The sequence below is a fragment of the Phaenicophaeus curvirostris genome, chromosome 4 (genome assembly GCF_032191515.1).
Source record: "Phaenicophaeus curvirostris isolate KB17595 chromosome 4, BPBGC_Pcur_1.0, whole genome shotgun sequence".
NCBI lineage: Eukaryota > Metazoa > Chordata > Aves > Cuculiformes > Cuculidae > Phaenicophaeus > Phaenicophaeus curvirostris.
The window spans coordinates 6,426,363-6,449,517 of record NC_091395.1 but is presented as its reverse complement, the minus strand read 5'-3'; the positions used below and the strand labels follow the sequence as shown (position 1 = coordinate 6,449,517).

General features: G+C 41.0%; 1 protein-coding gene across 2 annotated transcripts in view; it reads right to left on the bottom strand.

The window, feature by feature from the left end:
- AFG2A (AFG2 AAA ATPase homolog A) overlaps positions 1–23,155 on the bottom strand; it is a 225,466-nt gene that overhangs the window by 171,012 nt on the left and 31,299 nt on the right. For both annotated transcript variants that reach the window (XM_069855182.1, XM_069855181.1), the window contains exons 12-13: positions 12,367–12,420; positions 11,740–11,819 (exon numbers count right to left, since the gene is read on the bottom strand). In XM_069855182.1, coding sequence (XP_069711283.1) covers positions 11,740–11,819; positions 12,367–12,420 — 134 coding nt within the window. The remainder of the gene's footprint in view (positions 1–11,739; positions 11,820–12,366; positions 12,421–23,155) is intronic.

Genomic DNA, 23,155 nt, shown 5'->3' with positions numbered 1-23,155 from the left:
AGGTGTTGGACAAGGATAGTAAATGCTTTTCGAAGGACACAGAGCTTAAAGGAAATTAAAATCAACTTTGTAACATAAGTTAGGCTCAGTAGGGATTCAGGCCTCCCATCCTGCATAAGTTTCACATTTACTTCACTTTATACCCAATAGACTGCACACAAGAAATAGCTAAGCAAAGGAAAAAGTAATTGCAAGACTGGGACCAGAAAGTTCACATTATATGAGATGATCTGAATCTCAAAGACTTTGGCGGAGATGCTAAACTTCGGGAAACAAAGAAGAAATATTGGGTTTTAAAGAAGAGTGGCTAAAATGGATAGTACATCTTTCCCCAGTATAATCATAGCTCTTATAAGCTTCAGGCAGAAAAAAAAAAAACAACAAACCAATGAAACTTAACTAGTGTTTTTTCTAACCCTTCACACTGTTACAGGAGAATGTGGATTGGAAAGACTTTCAGGCAATTAGGGCATAATTAGAAAATGGCAGTTAAGCAATCACTGATGGGATAATACCGCTCAAACAACGAAGGACGATACCAGTACATTATTAAGGGTTTTATTATTATATGGTTTCAAGCTGAAAGAGGGGAAATTTAGATTAGATAATACGAAGAATTTTTTTCCTGTGAGGGTAGGAAGGCCTTGGCCCAGTTTGCCCAGAGAAGCTGTCGTTGCCCCATCCCTAGAGGTGTTCAGGGCCAGCTTGGATGGGGCTTTGAGCAACCTGATCCAGTGGGAGGTGTCCCTGCTCATCACAAGGTGGGTGGAACTGAGTGATCTTTAAGGTCCTTTCAAACTCAAACCATTCTGTGATTCTACGTTAAAAGCGGAGCAAAAAAACTTTAAAATCATGCATGAAAATAATCTCAATAATAAACCCAGTATCAAATGAAAAGGTGTCTGAGACCTGTGACACCAGAGATTTCCCATTTCAGTGCTTTTATTTACATAGTTCACTAAGCTGTCACATGATGCACCTTTTTTTTAGCACAGAGTCTATGGCAAATTAGCTCTTGGCCTAACAGGATACCCTATAAAATCACAGGCAGGCACAGGTTTAAAGGGAGAGAACGCCTTACCATCTGCTGGGAGCTACATCAGCACCACACCACACACTCCGAGCGCTCGAGCACTGCCCAAGCTGTTAATCTGAAAGGTTACACGCAAGTATGCTTTTTTTCCATTTTCCCATGATTTCCCAGCAAGGGTTTCAAATTAACACAGGCAACGTTCATTAAAGCCGCCCGGAGTTTTGACGCAAACAGCAGCCAGAGACACAAATTATGATTAACCCTCCAGCCCCATGGAGGCATTGCCAAAACCAACTTCCAGCCAAGGGGCTGTCTTTGCTTCCCTCCCAGCCCCAACCTCCACGCATCGATATCATCATCACAACTGTGTGGAAATAGTCCTCAAAAGGCACATCCTGGTACAAACTAATTTCCTGTCAACACGCCGCCTGCAAATCCAGGCAGTGAGAATTAAGCCCCTCACATAATCCACACAGGGCCATGTTTATGCAAGCACCATGCCCTAACCAGAAATGCCTTGAACTTCAAATTAAAGCACATGTGAGCAAAGAGAAGCCTGGCTGCTCCATAAGGGCTTGAGAATTTCAAGCAATCTTGTGTTTCCCTAATGAAATACATCAGACTTCAGGCAATGCATTATTTTAATCGTTTTGTTAACCCCTCTTTCTTTAAAATCCTCAATGAAGGAGTTTTAAAGACAAAAAAATGTCTTTGTTTACTGGTTTATTGCATTAGCCAGAGTCAGATATCCTCCCCTGTGTGCTATTTCAGGTAATCCTGCAAGTGTCTCACCAGTCTCAGACCAAGCACACATGAGCCCCTGCATAGGCACTTCACTTGATCATCAGAGAAGCTTCCTGAATGGCAAAAGCCCATCAGGTGAGACTATCCATGGATTAAATTAGACTATTGAAGGTGAATACGGAAAACAAAACCTGTTCCTAGTATTTTATTTTAGCTAAAGACACTTCAAGTACACATTTTGACAGAATAAAACATATATCCTACAGTGTACCAAAACCTCACAATTAATCTGAATTCTGGCCTTGTCTGATGGAACTGAGAGACTGTGAGCCCCAGCTCCAAAGTAAGTATAGCAGGTGAGGGCCCTCCATAGCACCTTTTCTTTTTCCTCATCTCCTTTGGCCTTATCCGATGACTGTTCTATCCAGCTGGATTCAGATCTCAGCAGGCACCTACATTTCCCATTGTACATCTTAAACCACTCTCAAACTTCTTCCTGGGGATACAAAAGCAACTGCAGCCTGATTCTATCACTGCATCAAGGGGTACGTACAGTTCACCAGCTTACATAGTTCTTCAGGCCAAAGAGATTTTGTTTCCAGACATAACCATAAGTGTGAAATCACCAGATTTAAATCTGTTAACCTTGCCATTGGCAATATTTTGACAGCAACTGACTTGTTTTGTACATTTGTACTTCTTTAACTTCCTTTTCTTCTCCCCCTCCCCCTTTATGCATCAGATTAACATTTGAAAATTAAAACCAGTCTAAGAATGCAGCTATTACAGTTTACCTCGTGATGAAATTTGGTAAGCACCATCACCGCCAGCTAATGCAAATGCATGCCTGCATCATCTGACAAACTAGAACACTTCCAAAGCCAATGGAATAAATGTTTTTCGTAACACCAGATGTCATTTTCATTGGAAAATGTATTTAAGTCTCAATCACCATTTAAATCCTGCAAAGGAGAACTAGCGACTCTCCATCCTGCCATTGACTTCAATAGCATTGAAGCCTGTCTGAACACATTAGCTTCAGAACTGGGACCTTTACTTAGTTACGCTGCTAAATTGGAGATGTAGAAATGCAGGAAATATTCACACCACAATATTTTGAGTGCTCTTAAATTCACAGCAACTGTGAAACTACAAAACCAGAAGGAAGTCTGGGAGGGCCCCTCTCTTGAAAAGCAACATTTCTGCACAGATGACCCTACCTCTGACAGATCCGTGAGGTCGAAGAGGCAGACCTCAGGAGAGGCATCCAGGATAAATTACTGCAGAGGGATTAATCTCCACACAGCTGAAATCTATAATACAGGTTTTGTGAGAAGGGAGTACTGCCCACCTTCTTTTCTGAAATGTCGTATCAGGCAAGATTTACATCTGATAAAGGCTGCCTTTAACTTTTTTCCCTCCCTAACAAAAGAATTGCAATCATAATCAAAATGCACAGGTTTTAAAAATACTTGTGAACGTTACAACAGCTCAAATAATTCTTTCACTAGAATCACTGGGAATAATTTCATATCAAAACAAATGTAAAACCCATTGACATATCAAAATGGTTGCTTTCAAAAAATTAATAAAGGTTGAAATAGACCTTTCTTGCAGGACTCTCCACTTCTCTGCCAACTACAGAGGTTAAAGGTTCCTGAAATACCACTGCCCCCTGCCAGCACTCTCCCACGCGAGAGTCACCTCACTCACACAGTCTGAAGGATTTTTTATTGAGTCTGACATTTCTGTCAGGGCTTTGCAGGGGTAACCTGTCAGCAAGGAGCACCTGCCAAACCCATCTTTTCAGTCCAACTCCTGTGATCGTAATTCACTGTCACACTGTTCTATTTCCTTCCCTCACAAACTATGGTGAAATATAGCTTTGCCAGTTCAAGGTTTTCCACAATATCAGGAAAAAAATATAATAATCTACCGTGATTGCACTACCAGAACAATAATAACTGCAGCACCTTCACAGATATTGAATTTCACTCAAATATTCTATCAGCAGGGCATTTTGTCCTGCAGAATGGACACTGACATGCCATTCAGAAAAATCAGGCTTTTCCATAGAGATACAACCTGCTGAAATATTAATTCAGTCAGAATATTATCACAGCTAAAGACAGCAGTGTGTGCCCTTTGAATTTTGTTTCGCATGAATGCTACTGGGGCTTCAACCCAAACTTTATTAAATACACTAGGTTTACAGAGACATGCATGTTTACATGAGCAGCACAATATCACTGTTTTTTCCCTACAGCAGTTTTATCTCTCCCTCCAAAAACCACAACACCTTTTACATCACGTACTTATTTCTGCTTATAAGGACAATTCATGTTCTGAGCTACAGAACTGTCACCCACAACTACTAACCGATTCTTAGAATCATAGAACGGTTTGGGTTGGAAGGGACCTTAAAGATTCACCCAGTTCCAACCCCCCTGCCATGGGCAGGGACACCTCCCACTGGATCAGGCTGCTCAAAGCCCCATCCAACCTGGCCTTGAACACCTCCAGGGATGGGGCAGCCACGACTTCTCTGGGCAACCTGGGCCAGTGCCTCCCCACCCTCACAGGAAAACAAATTCTTCCTAATATCTAATCTAAACCTGCAATCTGCCCTCTTTTAGCTTAGAACTGTTCCCCCTAATCCTATCCCTGCATTCCTTGATAAAGAGCCCTTCCCCAGCTTTCCTGTCGCCCCCTTTAAGTACTGGAAGCTGCTCTAAGATCTACCCAGAGCCTTGTCCAGGCTGACCAACCCCAACGCTGTCAGCCTGTCCTCTGGCATAGGAGGTGCTCCAATCCTCTGATCATCTTTATGGCCTCCTCTGGACTCGCTCTAACAGATCCATGTCCTTCCTGTCCTGCATATTATATGCACAATAATTCATATTATCCATTCAGGCCACCGTAGATACTACAGGCTTGGATAGTATTAAAAAGGCTAGGACAGATATACAGCACACAAATCTTGTATGTTATCAGTTACGTAATTTGCCTAGTCATAAAAAAAAATAAAAATAAATAAAACAAAAAAAAAAATTAAGAAAACATCCTACCCTCTTCAGTGCTAAAGTAAGAAACACTCCCTATAGCAAGGCATTTTCCTGCCTGCATCTTCAGAAAAACTCTGGAAGAAGACAATCCTAACCCTTCTCTCCATCAGCATCCTACAATTAGATGGTGTCATACACCCATACCAGCTATTACCCACTACAGTTTTCCACATCTTCCTTGTTTCCTCAAGAGAAAAGCGCAAGTAGTGCAGGAGGGAAATCTCCATAGGAAACCCAGGGAAGTCCGGGAAACGCAGACACTGGATACAACATTTAGCTTTATGGTCACCTCCAGCCCAAAACAGTGTTTTGTCAACTGTTGATTCACCGATTAAGTGCAGTTCATGTCAAGTGGGTTTTAAGATGTTAGAAAAGAATAGAGAAATAAAATAATTCCTAGTACTCCTTGCGTGGCCGCCTTTCTAAGCAAGCTTCCTAAAAAATGAGGAGCTTCGTGCCTCCAACTTCTAAATAAGCTTCCTAAAGAGAGATGAGATTTGTGAAAACAGGAAACAGTGCTCAGCTATCAGCAGGTGGCTTTGAAATAAATGGCCTAAAGGCCACTGCAGAAACATTCTAATTTTCCTCCACAATCATGCAATCAGCCTCTTCCATTTGTCTAATTTCTTATCACTGCAGCTTCAAGAAGTTAGTGAAGTAGAATGAAATGAAAGGAGAGAAAAGGAGGAAAGCAGCCAGTTTGAGAAGGGCTTGGAATCAGTAGGGCTTTTTCCAAAGGGCTTTCCCCAAGCACATCTCCAAATCCTTAAGTACCTTAAGGCGATCCATTGTCCATTTCCATCTGCCTACAACTAATTCCAGATGCACATCCATGAAAAATGAAGGTTAGACCTTGCTTTCATCTGGCCCTGGCACTGTCTAGCTGAAACAGGAAGGATGCTAACGTCAAGAGTTCTCCTATTCTGTTAACTCTGACGCTGCCTTTAAAAAAAAACCAAACCAAAACTCAAAAAAACAACCCAAACACCTGCTGCACAGTAAATTTCCCATTTCCTTTCTCTCTGTTTTCCTCAGCATTTCTCCTCTGTGCATTCCTGGAAGTTAATCAAGTTGAAAAATCTAATCAATCACGTCTACCAGGGAAGCAAGTACAGCTTAAGTTGGAAGTATTACAGACCTAGAAGTAACTAGCAAGAATGGATTTTATTTCATTATAACAATACCTAACTAAAAGAGGTTTGCTTTCATCTGGAAGAAGTTTCATTTATAAGTTTTTAATTACAATTATGTTCCACCTGTATTTCATTTAAAATAAAATAAAATAAAGAATAAAAAGGACCTTCTATCATTATAACCCTAACGCCGCAGGCAGCTGTAGCCTGCCTGGGCCCATTTCGTGGTAAGCTGAAGTTTTTCCACAGCCAATGCAATATTGGGAACTGCAGAGCTCACCACATGCCCACTTCTGATCCCTCTAGTCCTGCTATCTCTTTTAATTGGGCAGGAATCCAGACAGAAGCCCAAATTCACACTTTGGCTGAAGCACCTTGCTACAGGTCAACTTTGCCACAGGATGTACAAGCACTGCAGAACAGGCTTACCTACATTAACAGATCTGATTATCGTAGAATCATAGAATCATAGAATAACCAGGTTGAAAGAGACCCACCGGATCATCGAGTCCAACCATTCCTATCAAACACTAAACCCTGCCCCTTAGCACCTTGTCCACCCGTGCCTTAAACACCTCCAGGGAAGGTGAATCAATCACCTCCCTGGGCAGCCTCTGCCAGTGCCCAATGACCCTTTCTGTGAAGAATTTTTTCCTAATGTCCAGCCTAAACCTCCCCTGGCGGAGCTTGAGGCCATTAGTCCCTCTAAAGCCTGTGCATTTTACCCATGCACTTCAATGACTTCAAGAAATGGGTTTACAGATCTAATCCTGCTTCCACTGATGCCAATGAAAGCCTTTATTCACTTCAAATGTCCAAATTATAATACAGGTTGGAAAAGTTACAAATTTCTGGGGTTTTTAAAGAAAAATGAAGAAATATAGATTTTAAACACATTTTGATAAAGGAGCCTTGCTAGACAAGAAGCGTTAACGAGTTTGTTTTAAAATTAAGGGGATTGTAGACACTTATCATGTATGCACACAACCTATGGCTAATGTTATTTGTTAAAACTGCAAAGAACAAGCTTCACTGTATGATTAAATCATTTCAAAACTTTACTTTTTCACTATTCCTTGCTAGGCCTAAAAAAACAAAGCTGGCACTGGACATGAAGCTTTTTTTTCCCAGCCAATCTTTCTATTTGGATACCAAATTCCAAACCTTTAAAGAATTCAGACAACAGTCACAGAAGTTCTGAATGCTTCAACTCTCGATCCCATCCAAACACAGCTCAGATAATGCAGGGAACCAGCTCATGTTCCCCAATTTGGGGAGAAACACTGCCAGCATAAGCCAGAAAAGTAAATCTCCTTGCCTAACAGAGCCAGCTGCTAGAATCCAGTCCCTCACAACACAAGTATGGCACAAGGAAACGGTATTCCTTCTGTATATTCTATGTTCACTTTCTTTTACCTTTGCATGATTAGTATTAGGGTGACAATCCCTCTTCCAGTTCTACTACTGGTAATTTACCCTGTGCAAAGTGGTTTTCTACTAAGAGCCTCTGTCCTACATAATGCCACTTTGCTCTGTCCCTGCAGGGTCCATTGCTAGCATGCAATACATTAACCTGCTTCGTGACAGAGGCTGCCGATTGCACCAGGGAATTTGCATAGACACAAAAATGACGTGCTCTTTATCAGGGAGTGCAGGGACAGGACAAGGGGGAACTGTTTTAGGCTGAAAGAGGGGAGATTTCGATTAGACATAAAGAAGAATTTTTTTTTCCTGTGAGGGTGGTGAGGCACTAGCCCTAGATGCCCAGAGAAGCTGTAGATGCCCCAGTCCCTGAAGGTGTTCAAGGCCAGGTTGGATGGGGCTTAGAGTAGCCTGATCCAATGCGAGGTGTCCCTGCCCACGGCAGAGGTAATGGAACTGGATGAGCTTTAAGACCACTTCCTACCCAAACCATTCTATGATTCTTTGTTCAAGCATACAGTGAAATATGTGCTAAAGTGTACAGTATAAATACGTGCTAAAATATTCAAGACAGACAGCTTGGTTTAAAAACAGATTTATCACAGTCCCTGTTAAAAGCTGAGGTGGCCCAGTACAGAAGAGAACCTGCTGTTCTTCACAGCTTCATTTAGAAGTCTGAATGCTTCAAAAGTGAAGACTGCAAATATTTAAACACCTAGAGTGGAAACAGTGCATCTTTCAGAGGTTCTGAGCATTTTAAATTGCAGCTTAAGTGTGTATCTATCCTCCTCGATAACATTCCTCCACAGAAGAGCATCATCATATTGTAGTTTCAGGGGATTGGTATCAAAGTTCCTTCACCTTTTCACTTCTATCCTCCCTCTGAAAAGGTTAACATTATTCACCTACCAACAGTTTTTGGACTCTAAAAGTCAAATGCAAGCTACTGATTCTGTCCCTTGCTGTCTTTTCTCTTTGAAAATGGAATTTATCAGTGTCTTCCATATCAGTCTACAACATTTCCCATCTTATATTACAAAGATTTGCAATTAAAGGGGAACATGCTTTGCTTCTGGAAAAGAAAAAAAAGGAAAAAATATGTCTCTTGCCCAAAAATCCTAAAAATCCCACTTATATAAACAATGTCCCATTTCCAAAGCACAGAGACTTCTTAACTTCAGCAAACAGACTGTCTGTGCTGCATTTACACAGAGCCATGTTCATTCATCACTTTCAAGTCTAATTACCAAGCCATTTCCCTCTTGGCAACCTCTAATGGCCAGAAGAATTAGGTTTTACATGGTCAGGATACCAAAGGATAGCAAATACCCATAACTCTTCACAGCTGTGCAATTTGTAAAGCCACTCAAGCTTTGTTCAGACAAGGGACTACTGCCAGGCAAACCTTCCTCCTCATGTGCTGCTGTACCTGGACCAGTCTTGCTTCAGTGCAGTCCCTCTTACAAAAAGTTAAAACAGCATCTTTCAAAAGTAAGGAGAAAGAAAAAGAAGTCATAACCCACTCATGGAAGCAAACACTATGACATTGAGATACTGGAACGTGTCCACAGAAGGGCAACAAAGCTAGTTAAGGGGGTGGAACAAAAGTCTAATGAGAAGCACCTGATGGACCTGGCATTGGTCAGCCTGGAGAAGAGGAGGCTCAGAGGAGACCTTATCACTCTCTACAACTGCCTCAAAGGAGGTTGTGGTGAGGTGAGTACTGGTCTTTTCCCCCAAGAAACAAGTGATAGTACAACAGGAAAAGGCCTCAAGTTGCGACAGGGGAGGTTTAGATTGGATATTAGGAAAAATTTCTCCACTGCAATAGTGTCAAGCACTGGCACAGGCTGCGCAGGGCAGTGGTGGAATCACCATCCCTGAAGATGTTCAAAAACCTTGTAGAGGTGGCACTTGGGGACATGGTTTAGTAGGTGCGGTGGTGTTGGGCTGACAGTTGGACTGGATGATCTTAGAGATCTTTTCCAACCTTAATGATTCTGTAAAGCACTATGGCATATCTGAATGCAGCTACAGTGTTCGCCATGGCTTGTGCAGGGACAGTCTCCACTACATGACACAAAGGAGACATTATATTGAATGGTGTAAACATGAAAATTCCTCAGCTTTCTTGATCTACCTGTACTATAATCAATTACCAAGTCAATTAGTTTGTATGTGCCAGCTGATGAAAAGGGACTTCTTAGTGATCTCTACAGAAGGTTAGGAGCAAAATGTTTGTGTTTTAAACTCACAAGCTTTAGTCCAATCTAAGCAAGTAATAATGGGTTAATGAATACTTCACAACACGCTTTGAAGAGCAAAAGCAGTAAGCATTTACTCAATGTTATTCCACATCTGTATTTCAGATCTGAACTATGCATGAAACTACTCTCACAAATTAACAGTTTAGACTTCTATGTATCTCTGGACACATCCTTTTAGGATCAGGAGAGGTTATTTAGCTGGCAGACAGGGATGTAGCACATTCTCCATAAATCTCACAGAATCCTAACAAAGAATTAAACTGAGAGGGAAAGCCGTATCACAGAATGTTTTTCCCTGCCAAGGCAGAGAAAACCAATTCAACCAACAGAGGGAACAGGGAGACAATATAAGCAGGTGTTTCCTTGAAAATATCAGTATGGTTAGTACTAGTACAGGAAATGGATCTCCAGAGGCCACAAATCATTAGCATCTCTAATGCATTTGCAAATTCCTACTGTGCAAAGTCAGCCTGTAAAAAAAAAAAGCTATTTCTAATAAGTGCCTTGTCTGGTTTCCTACACCATTTAATTTCAGATGAATTTTATGAGAACTCTGCTACATGTTCTACCTCCCATCTGGTTCAGATTTGACAATGAAATATTTGAGCGTCCCACCCTGTTCTTTGTAAAGCTCCAAGACCAGATGTCTCCAGCACAACACGGCTGCAGCAGGTCACACCACATTCTTCAGCAAGCTGTACCAGGCCTACTACCCCCCACAGACACTTCCACGAAAGGTAAAATTGTGTTGTTTACTCCTTAAAAGAATAAAGCAAACAAACAAACAAGCAAACTTAGCACCTCCAGGGCACTATGTGAAAAGGCTGATTTAAAAGTACTATGGCTTATTCCTCCAAAAGGTTTTATCTTGATGAAGTGGTGTTTCTAAAACCTAAACCTAATTAAGAATTGCAGCAGGGGAGATATTTTTTCTCCCCCTCTATTGGCTGAGTTCCAGCATGCATTTTTGCAACTTCTCTATTGTGATAAGCAGGCAGGTGTTTCATTGTCACCACAGGGTGGCTGGTATTTCTAGGAAGGTTACACCTTTCAGTTGCCTACACTGCATACAAGAAGGATGCTGATGAAGCCATCTTCTATCAGCTTGTGCATTTTCAACAGAAAGTGCGTTCACTTCTTAGCAGTTTCACAGGGCAGCTCTAAACTGCATCTGATGCCACCTCCTGTAACACAGACAATTTGTTTGTGCCACGGAAGCGTAAGAATGAGACTTCTTATCCCTTCTCGCAGATACAAATGGCCCTTTTGCAATACAGAGGGATCCGAATGGATTCTGAAGTAGCTTCTTTTCTAGAAAAATTATGAAGCTGTGATGAGCTTTTAAACTGGATAAATACTTTCCACATGCACATATTGGATAGTCTTTCATGTAAAACAGAACAGAAAAAAAGTACTTGCTCACAAGTATTAGCATTTTATAAAGTATCTCCAACTTACAGAGCCTGTGCAATGCAGTAGTAGCACCTACAACCTGGTGTAATGCTCCTTCAGACAAGAGCTCAAATGCCTCTCAGAATCATCACAAAGCAGGATATTAAATAAAATATCATTAGCTGCTTGCATGATAATCCCCTTTGAATGTTACACATGAAAGGACATAGGTGTTCCCAAATCTTTACATTAAGTTTTTCCCAGTGTGGCGAAATGTTTACACGTAAGTATAAATTTAGGCATTTAAATAGTCTCCTTGGAAATTCCAATATATTATATATTGTTTGCTTCATGGAGACTCTATATTAGGCCACTGTAACAAGTCTGGGAAAAGAAAGGAGTTAGTAAGTAGAAATAAATGCAAGCTAAAACCACAGAAAAGAGCCAAAGGGCATGAGAACCAGTACAATCATTCCTGCCAATGAGATGAGAAAGGAGCAACTCCACCAGCTTACCCGTTTATGCCAAGTTAAATACGCTTGAGTAAATATGTTGTCTTTCCGTATGTGGAATGAATATATTTAATAAAATAATTCTAGAAAGGTAAAATGCTTGTGATTGCACAATGTAAGAGTAATTTATCAGAAAATAATGTCTGTGATTTTTGTAACAGGATTACTTACTTTCCCCTTTCAACTGCCAAGGCGTCTATTTCATCAAAGAAAAGAATTGAAGGAGACACTGCTCTGGCTTTCCTAAAGATCTAGAAAAACAATCAGGAAACACTCAGTTTTAAGGGAGAGAAAATTTTTACAGAATGCATATCTCAAAAGCTACAGAACCATCACAGAATAGAAGACACTTTTTCCTGTGAGGGTAGTGAGGCACCAGCACAGGTTGCTCAGAGAAACTGTGGCTACCCTGTTCCTGGAGATGTTCAAGGCCAGGTTGGATGGGGCCTTGGGTAACCTGATCCAGTGGGAGGTGTCCTTGCCCATGGCAGGGGGGCTGGAACTGGATGGTTCCTTCCAACCCAAACCATTCTGTGATTCTATGATTCTAAGTTATTTATGATACTGCACAATGCAGGCTTATAGTGAAAGCTGCTACTGGATCCCAAATTTGAGATGCATCACTAGGCCGATGCAAGAGGAAGTTAAACAACACAATATCCCTTATGCTTTTTTTCTTTATTTTTTAAATTTAAATCAGAAGGAATTTCTTTTTGAAAGTTTAAAGAGAAGCTTATAAGGATTTGATGGCCAAGAAAGGTTAACACATAACATTATGCATAGCTTGCCCTTGCTCACCTCTCTCACTGCTCGCTCAGACTCACCAACATATTTATTCATCAGCTCAGGTCCCTGCAAAATAAAAAAAAAAAAAGAAAAACAGTTTGAAAAGCACATTACATTTACATATAAAATAACCAAGACAATCTACCAGTACTGATACTCTGTTACAATGAATTTTGATGATTTGTCACTTGCAAGTACTATTTCTGCATGTTTAGACTTAATTTCTACATGTACCAAGTTCTCCTCCATTTCTTACAGCACTGTGTATGCACGTAACTATGCATGTAGGTTATCATAATACTTTCCTAGCACTTTCATGAGTTAATCAAAGAAATAAACACTTCGGGATTCTTAAAAGTTACTGGCTCAACAACAGGGAGCTGCAAATCAGCCAAAAAGATGAATTCCAGAAAAGCATTTATTTGTGCTCTCAACATGCATCCTGTCCAGCCAAGCACCAAAACAATGACTTAAACCAACGTTTAGCAGCACTTCTTTGAGCTTGACAGTTTGCAGGTCCTGAAAGAAGGAGGTGCCATACCAGCACACCTGAAACCCATCCATGAGGCACTCCATCCTCAGCAAGAAGCATCCTCAGCATCCTCACTGTCTTTGCTCATCTGCATTCCATCTCTTCTCTGCCAGGGCTGCAAAGCACAATTTAGTGCCAGCTGCTGCAGTGCCTGCTTATACTCACAGCCCTATCCACTAGGAACAGACTGGAGACCACAAGGTCTACGTTCAAGTCTAGAATAAGTACCTGCAACTACAAAATTAAAACAATGGAGAATTCCCAATATATTTACTGTACTGCTATATCCTGTAGGATAGGATGCTTTAATAATGCTTCCTAATAGGACTAAGATTCCCACGCAATTGGTAACGACCCATTGACTTCAGCCTGGTTTGCATCAACATAGACCAGCCACAACCAACTGTGATTATCGGCTGCCCTGAACAAAGAGAGCCAGTGGCTTCAATCTATTTTCTAGGAAACAGGTGTCCTATAATTTCATCAGCAGAAACTTCATCTTTCTTCCCAATCTGAAAACCGAACAACCTTCCTACACTTCACAACTGTGAGTACCTACATGTGATGCTCAGCTCAGAGCAGTAAGGCAGCTTTACACACTGGATATGTCAGAATTAACAATGTGTGCCAGACACGTTTGTACATTAGCAGTGACAGAGCTCTGCTTACAACGCCCCTCTCCAGACCAGGACAGCATAGACTCAGTACTCTAAAAAGGCAGCACATAAGCTTTTGCAGTCTCCCCTCTCCACACTCATTTTCACTCTTGCAGTAACAGTTAATGCACTGACTTTATCTTGAGTGTTACTACTGGAAAACATCTGCTTATACATACAAGGGAAAAACATATGCTATGATATCAGTTATCAGCAAAGCATCTAGTTCATGCCACTAATTGTATTTATTTATTTATTTTCAAAGAGCTGTCCATTATCCGAAGGACCAGGTGAGATGCTGCAGTAGCCAGACCCAGTGTACCACACAGGTAAAAGCAATCTCGTAAGGGCTAGAAGAAGAGCTGAGCGTGCCTTGCCCGTAGGAAACGTAAATGATTGAAACAATCAATCAGCATCACTTCCTTTCATCAATATCCACCCCTCAAACAACTGCTGCAGTAGCTGAAGTTGAAGTCTCACCTGCGGTCTTTCAAAAAATCAAAATTTGAGTCTGTTGGGACACTTGCATGGAAATAATTATTCAGGCACACAATTGAAGAATGAAGGAAAGGAAGAGGAAAAACAAGGTAAGAGAAAGAAATACAAAGCTTTTTCTGACTATTCACTGTAGACACCGAACACAAGGAACACACAACTTTTTGTGCAGAACAGGCTTGCAGCTCAGAAAGACAGCACCCAGCTGCTCCAAGCCCTTACCATTCATCACATTCAGTACAGATGAGGAATCCGATAGCATGGGCCTAACAAATCCTTAAGGAATGAGAGCCCAGTCTTCCCTCTTTCTCTCTTTTCTAAAACTGAGCAGATGCACCGAGAAACCTCTGCAGATTCTATTCACAATTACAGATTTCTTTTACTAACTGTTTCATGGAGCCTGTGGACCTGCTGTTTCATGGCCTTATTCTCATAAGTAGACTTCATTCATGTCAGTATTCTTATGGAAACCAACATCACATACACCAGTGCCAACTCTAGGATGACACAACATCAAATAGCCTGATATTTTCTTTCCTTTTATCTGAGAAAAAAAATACTTAAAACCAAACCTCCTCTCTTTGAGCTTTAAGGTACAATATAATTTCAGATCCTTGGAGTTCTATTTTTAATTAAGCATTAAAATATGATCAAGGCAACATCAAAGCAATAAATACTGTTTAAAATGCTTCCAGAGAGAATTATTTTGAATGTATGGTTTTGCTGTAAGCTTTGACATGAAGTTTTTCTCCATTTTTCTCTTCATTAAGCAGCAGCTCCAGGTGAAAGACTGCCATGTATTAATGACCTGTGCCTCCTCATGGAGAATTCTCATAAAAAATGTTTTTAAGGTCTAGTTGACCACTCCTGAGCAATACCAAAACTGCTGTTGAGAAGCATGGTTTTTATTGCAAGCGGCTCTTATTATACGTGGCAATAGAGGAAGACACTGTAATGTAGAAGAAAGAACACACATAAGAGGAGAAACTGGCACACGTTTCATAGAATCACAGAATCACCAGGTTGGAAGAGACCCACCAGATCATCGAGTCCAACCATTCCTATCAAACACTAAACCATGTTCCTCAGCACCTCATCCACCCGTGCCTCAAACACCTCCAGGGAAGGTGAATCAACCACCTCCCTGGGCAGCCTGTTCCAGTGCCCAATGACCCTTTCTGTAAAGAATTTTTTCCTAATGTCCAGCCTAAACCTCCCCTGGCAGAGCTTGAGGCCATTCCCTCTTGTCCTGTCCCCTGTCACTTGGGAGAAGAAGCCAGCTCCCTCCTCTCTACAACCTCCTTTCAGGTAGTTATAGAGAGCAATGAGGTCTCCCCTCAGGCTCCTCTTCTCAAGGCTAAACAACCCCAGCTCTCTCAGCCGTTCCTCATAAGGCCTGTTCTCCAGCCCCTTCCCCAGCTTCATTGCTCTTCTCTGGACTCGCTCCAGAGCCTCAACATCCTTCTTGTGGTGAGGGGCCCAGAACTGAACACAGGATTCATCTCATGTAAAGCTAGAAATGTTCAAAAAAGCTGGATATAGAAACTGAAGTGGTTATATCTGGTCCTACCTAAGGTGAATCTCTGCCTTATGCTTCCTCCCAATGGGCTGTCCCTTGGTTGAGATTGATGGTGCTTCTTTCGAAAGACAGATCTACATGACAAGCAGCCAACAGGCCACACAAATGCAGCTCCTGACAAGGTTTCTAACTTGCACAAGGCTCACTTTCTCTTTTTAGGAATGTTGCTTCGAAGTTGGAGGCCACTCAAGAAATACCAGGAGGGGCTTTTCGAATGCTTTAACAAAAAATAAAAAAATTAGATTACAGGAGCTCAACCTAGTCAGCAAGTCGTCATTTGCTGAAACATAATTTTTGGCCCAGAGGTGAGTGTAAGGATTCCTTTAAATGCTGTTTTTACTTGTTGATACACTGACCAGGAGATGCTAGTAATAAAAGGTCCGGTTTAATAAAGCATGGCTCCATTCTCTTCTGCAACAAGCCATCTTCCACATGAAGAGACATGAAGAAACAAAACCTGCTCCTTCTGGTCATTTGCACAGTGACTCCAAAACCAGCAAAACATTTGGAGAAGGAAATTGGCAGGAGTAGTTGTAGCTTAGCCATGCATATAAGCACACCATTTGTGAGCTGCAACGCAGATGAATAGTGTAAAGTAGTATAAAACTTGCCAATTCAGGTCCACTCTACATTGCTGAGTTTCATTTATTCAGCCTCACAGTAGAGAGAGTTTCCAGGTATGCTCTGTTTAAAGACTATCCCATCCTCATTTACAAGACACATTCCCCTTGTATCATGAAACCTTCTAATTGTTTATGGATGGATTGAGTGTTGATTTTTTTTGGTAATAAAAAAAAAACCAAGAAAAAAAGGAAATTCCTTACTTTTAAAGTCTGATCAGCATAAACTCTTGAAAGATTAACTGCACAAAAGATAAAACTCCAGTGTACAGGCTGTAACATGAGATAAGCTTGTGTACACATCGTTATGACAGAAGTTTTCAAAGTGGTTTTAAGCTGCAAGAGGAACATCTCATAGCCCTCTAGTTAGAGAGTGTCAGTAATTTTTCAAAGTGCTTAAAATCACTTAGATTTTTTTCACCTGAAAATACTGGGGTAGTGACTTTCAACTGACAGGAAAGTTAGTAACTTCCCTCTATTGATAATTTTTTTTGCTATTTTGACAGTTGGGTAAACGATGCACTTTTGCTTGTTGAGTCAGGTGGACATGGCTCCAGATTTCTCCAGCACAGAGCTCCATTTACTGTCTTCACAAATACCACATGCAGCATGCCTGTATTAGAACCCAGAACCTATGTTAGCCATAGAGTATGACTCATCTTTTAACATCCAATTAGAGAACGTCTATCACATCCTATGGATAATTAATCTACAGTGGATAATGCACCGTTCCTTCTTTGTCATGTTCAAAGTAGAGATGATCTAACAAACATTGAAAGTATCAGCTATAATTAATATTTAATTTCAAATAAAGTTTCTAGAAACCAAGCTCTATTGTGAATCTCAAGAAGAAATAAGAAAAAAGACATGGCAATGGCAAAATGCTACCCCACCCCTACCACAGTTAAACCAAAGCATAATATGACCGAGGCCACCTGCAGGAAAGAGTTAACAAGGTAAGTGGTGAGATTTCCTTTATTTTAAAAGTAAGGCTATTTCTAATGCAAAGGTTCTACATGTGTGATAAGTAATTGGTTAAACCATACAGAAAAATATTTGCACAGGAAATACATTATATTTGCTTGTTAAGATTAGTGGAAGGTGTCTCTGCCCATAGCAGGGGGGCTGGAACTGGATGGCTTTAAGGACCCTTCCAACCTAAACTATTTTGTGATAGCCTCTTCAATGCTGTTTAAGGATTTAATCTGCATTACTCGTAGCTGCTCAGCAGATCTAAACTCCAGGCTGAGTACCATGCACCATTTTAATCACTTCCCCTCCCTCTGTCCCATGTTCTAGAAGACCTTAAAAATTTTGACACCTGTCTGGTGTTTTAAAAACTTCAATTTAAACAGGTGCTTCTGGGCTCCAAAGGAGCTAGGGGAGTAGACAGGCAAAAAAAAGTCATCCTTAATATAACTCATTAACTAAAGGCTTCCTGTAAACGTGTTCCTATGGAGCTTTTTGGAAGTTTTATCAAATGTTTGCCAGAGCTTCTCATAAAACCACAATGTTGCTTCATTTTTCATCTTAAATGTTTTGCTTAACTAGTTACAGGCACCAAGCTTTCTTATTTCATCCTTCTTTCCACCAAAATCCCCATCAAAAGGCTAAGCTATCTCCCCAGAATTCAGTGTCAGTTCTTCGCAAAACGAAGCAGTCGGCTTTTCCAAGCCTCATTAATCTGTTGGAGCTGCCACAGCCAAGAGCTGAGGGGAAAACTTCAACTGGAAAATATTTTGACGTAATTGACCCAGATGACAAACTAAGCTTAAGCACATGTCAAGGGCAGGGAGGGGTACAAAAGCATCAGCAGGGTGATACAGGAAGTTAAGACAAGCCAAGGTGAATTCTGAGCTCAGAGAACACTGTATATTTTTGTAACTACTGCAAATTGAAGAAAATACTCCTGCAGCCCCGGCTCTTAAGTAGCAGAAAATAAAGTATCATGAATATTTTCTAACCCTCCCCCTCCATAGCTGGAGCTCCCAACCAAGGCAAATAATATTTTAAAGCAGCATAGTACACACCAATACTGTTGGGTTTGCTTGGTGTTAACAACCTTAAACACTACTTACCATCATGAGTACGTTTGGGTTTGTTTATTTAAGAACTGTCTATTATGTTTCCAACAATTAGTGTCTCACTTCGCTGAATTCCAAGAGGTTTAACTTTCGGAGAACTAAATTTTCTGAAAATTTAAGCTGGTTTTGGCCACTATCACTACATGAATTTCTGCCTTAGTTTTGGTTTTAAACAAATAAATATTAAAAAGCACTAAGCAGCAAGAAGAAAAATGGTGCCTCCAAACCCATTACAAGCACATAGAAGTTAGATATTTTTTCTTGTTATTTATTTTTTAAACTCAGGTAATCTGCTTGTTGGACAGAAAACAAAATTTGGGAGTCCTCTGTTGATATAACCCTGAGCAAAAGTCTCATGAAATTAGCAGAAACTACCCCTTGGGTTTCAGCAGTCTGAGTAAGTAGAAGTCTTCACCCCTGGAGGCGTTTAAAAAGCATGCAGAGGTACCACTTATGGACATGGTTATGGACTAAGGAGCACGCTGCAACTGGGTGATGGAGTTTATCAGGTTAGGGACCACGATGGCACCTGCCAGCCTGACAACATAAGAGCAAACCTCAGTGTTCAATTTGAAATAGGTTAAAAACAAAAAAGCACAAGGGTTTTCTTATGTGGTAGCAAAGTTTACTACTTCTATATCATAATAATGAGAGGGAAAAAAAACCCAACAAACCCACAGATTCTCTGCGAGTTGCTTCCCAGAAAAGCAACAGAAAATACATGAAGTATTATTCATTAGAGTCTTAGCACAACACAATAACACAGGATTTCCTGAAAATAAAATAACAAAAAATTCAAAAAGGGCAGTCATACAAGAAGGACAGAGTTGCCAGAGTGTGTCCAGAGGAGGACAACAAAGCTGGTGAAGGGTCTGAAGCACAAGTCTTATGAGGAATGGCTGAGAAAACTGGCATTGTTCAGCCTGGAGAAGAGGAGGGTGAGGGGAGACTTCATGGTGCGTTACAACTGCATCAAAGGAGGTTGTAGAGAGGTGGGTGTTGGGTCTCTTCTCCCAAGTAAGAAGGGATAAGAGCAGAGGAAATGGCCTCAAGTTGTGCCAGGGGAGGCTTAGATTGGATATCAGGAAGAATTTCTTTACGGAATGAGTGGCAAGGCATTGGCACAGGCTGCCCGGGGAAGTGGTGGAGTCTCCTTCCCTACTGGTGTTTATAAACACGTAGATGTAGCACTCTGGGACATGGTTTAGTAGGCACAGTGGCATTGGGCTGACAGTTGGACTGGATCATCTTAGGAGCTACTTTTCAACTTCAATGATTCCATGGTATATGAAGTAGGCTGCAAGACATGCAGATACAATTATCTACACCACAGAGCACGATATGATAGTCTCCTCAAAAAAATATTCTTATAATATCACCATAAAGTCTTTATAGTTTAACTAACACACATCTCAAAAGAACAGCCAGGCAAAGCTGACCCTAAGTGCAGAACTGTCAAAACAGTACAGAAAGATACCTACCATAAACAGTCAAAAGAAGGGGACAAAAAGCCCACAAAAATAACACAGCGACAGAAGATTTTGCTTTCTCACGTTCAATTTCAGAAAGCTAGGTGACATCTAAAGCAAAAATGTCAGAGAGACAGTTGTATAGAACAGAAAGGTGTCATCAGCCTGGCCACAGCTGAAAATTATATCTCCCATCCGATTAATACTGATTGGTCCAATACCTGTATACAATATTATTTTCCTATTAGCAAAAGAAATGCATAAAATCCATTTCAAAAGAAAATTAGAAGCTTGTGGTTGAGCACAAAAGGAGCGCAAAGAACTACTATAGTGCACAGAAAGCTGACTGAAATAAGAATTCAACCAGAGCAAAAGCTATTGATAAGTCAAGACTGAAGTTCAGTCCTGAAGAAGGAAAATATTATCCTAATTCATTCCCTCACACAGTCCTATAGTTGCCTGTATCCATGACCACAAAACACTGAAAAACTCTCCAAGAAGGTGAGCACAATCCAGATGTCTTTTTGTAACAGAGGTTTGGGAGGATTCAATAATCAAGATGACCACTAAAACCCTGAAAAGCCTCAATGCTGTAACAGGCCTAGAAACTGGGGTGGCAGGAGGGAGCAGGAAGAGCCATGCAATTGAAAGCAGTTGAGAACTTGTTTTGCCTTCTGGGCTGCAAGCAGACGTTGCCAGCTCACATCAAGCTTCTCATCCACCAGTACCCCCAAGTCCTTCTCTTCAGGGCTGCTCTCAATCTACCCTCCACTCAGCCAGTATTTGTGCAAAGGAATGAAAATAAACAATTCCCTTCAGGAATTATATGCAAGATCGCTTTGTAAAACAAAGAAATCAACCAACTGCTTTTCTCTGGAAAGGCTAAAGGTCACCCATCTTTATGAAGATACAGCTATAAAAAGTTCTGGCCAAGTATCAAAGAGCATGTATACAAAGGGGCCACATGCATTGTAACAATAACCATTCAAGCTTCACAATAGATTTCAGGAGAGAGCAGGGTGCAACATCAAACATCTGTTATCACCTTATTTCCTTCTCCTCCTGTGCCCAGAAGTTACATCTAGACTTTGCAAACCTTGTTAGAGACAAGTCAGACACATGCTGGAGGCTGCGCCGTTTTGACCATGCCTCATTCAGCATTATGACAACCAGTCGCACCCAAAACACAAGGAAATGTCACATTTTAACATGTTATATATAACCTAGCTGAAGGACCTCATTTAACAGAGCCAGCTGTCTAAACCACACAGACATTGCACAAGCACATCTGGACAAACAGTGCAAACAGCTTGGAGCCAGGCTGGGGCAGGAGTGATACCTGTTGTACCCGAGCAGGTCAGCCAGCTCGAATGAGTAGAGTACATTCAGCAAGGCTTAAGAGAGTTGGACTTACTGTGCTCATGTATCTTAAATGTAGCGTGCAGACATAAGAGGTCTATCTTCCAAAAATCACTGGACCAAGCAAGCACTGCATGTAATGTACTCTGTTTCCTCTCATGTTTCAGACACAGGGAAGAGGCTGCATCCAGTCTGCTCTCACCACCTCCTGTCCGCAGTCTGTTCTGGACATGGACCCAAGAACCTGAGCCACCTGAACTATTCTCTAAGAGTACACGTATCCTGCAGGCTGCACAGCAGACACTTTTCATCAGAATTACTTATTTGGGGCAGGAGAGGCTGGAAGGAAAATGCAAGTCTGAGAAGTAAATTATCAAGAAACATGCTTCCATTTCAAAAAGCCTCATATTGGTTCCAGGGACAGATATTTGAGACATAATGTAGAGAATAGGAAAATTAATAGGACTATAAGCAAGAACAGAAAAATTGCCTCTCTAAAAAAAAAAAAAAAAACAACAAAAAAAACTATCAAACCCCACATGTTCACCTACTTTAGATTTATTGCAGGAACATATGCAGTGGAAATAAATTCATGACTGTTGTGCTTTAAGAAGTGCTATGGACAATGATGTTTAACACATTTAATATGTGATGGATGTTGCCTTTTCTGTCCAGGAAGCAAACGTGAAGTTAAAGAAAGTGGGCTACGTTCCCTTCCTGGAGTCAACATATCCAAGGCTGGACATGCTCCAGAGATGTGCTTCTTGAAACATCTGTATATTGAATATTCAGTCAGTTCCAGGCCAAGGGATTTAAACCAACAGGGAATAAAAGGCAATTTCCCTAAGCCAGTCACTTCTGCTGGAACTTGTCAATGACAGGGGGTGGGAAGCGGGGGTTGCACCACCAGAACTCCACTGTGAAAATACCGCATTACTGTACAAAAGCATTTCCTATCAGTGCACCTACAGATTCCTTACATCAAGTATGAGCCACCTTTTACTTTTGGACAATTAACTGCATCACTAAAAGACGTCTTGCATAGCTATGACTGATGAAGATGGAATAGTGACAATGTTCATTTTTAATGGGTTGGTTTGGTTTTTCACCCTCTCAGGTATCAGTGCTTTGGGTGAGACAAAGAGGAAAGTTCTCCTTTAAGTAGCAGAGGAGGAAAGGTTACCTTGTTTACCAGTAACTTTGGAGCACAAAGAACTACTTTGTCTTAATAGAAGGGGTAGTAAAAGGTAGTGTTTCTTAAGGGCTGAGGTTTCCAAGGCTGCTCTTGTTGATGTGACCGTGACCCAGAAGCCTGTCTGCAACAAGGGGAAGCACAGGGAATGAAGGGCTGCTTGGCTTCAAGGTCAGCGCAACTGCCTCTGCTCCCAGCGAGGACAGGATCCAGAGCTACAGTTACATTGCGTCTGAAAGGGCAGGCAGAGGAGGAAGCCCTGTAGAAACTAACAACACTGAAGGCTTTGTGAGTAAAGACATGGTCAACAGACAAGAGTACGTGATCTTACTGCTGAGGAGATGATACTTAAAATACTTAAACAAATGTTTTTTCTTGCACTTCATTAACATTCTGACACAGCTGCAGGACTACTCCATGTGGAATCACTCTGAAATCTGTATTTTCCCTTTCTGTGTGTAGAAGCTCAGTATTATTATTAAATAACTTCCATTCATGCATTTTCCATGCAACCCGCAGTAATCAATTAAACTGATTCATAGGCAATGGAATCCAAAGATTTTCAATACTTCAAGTGTTACTTAATACTGAGAGAATACCACACTATTCCAAAAGTACTCCAGATATAACTGATTTTGCAAACTTTGTAAAAACTGATGAAGTAGAACAATTTCCCCTGAAAAAAGGGTAAATAGACCAAGAAAAACAGTTCATGTTTCAGTACAGATAAGATAAAGGAAGTTACTTTTCTGAGGAATGAAAAGGAATGTAGGAGATGAGACTACAGTATTTCCGTGCAAGCAAGTAATAATTAT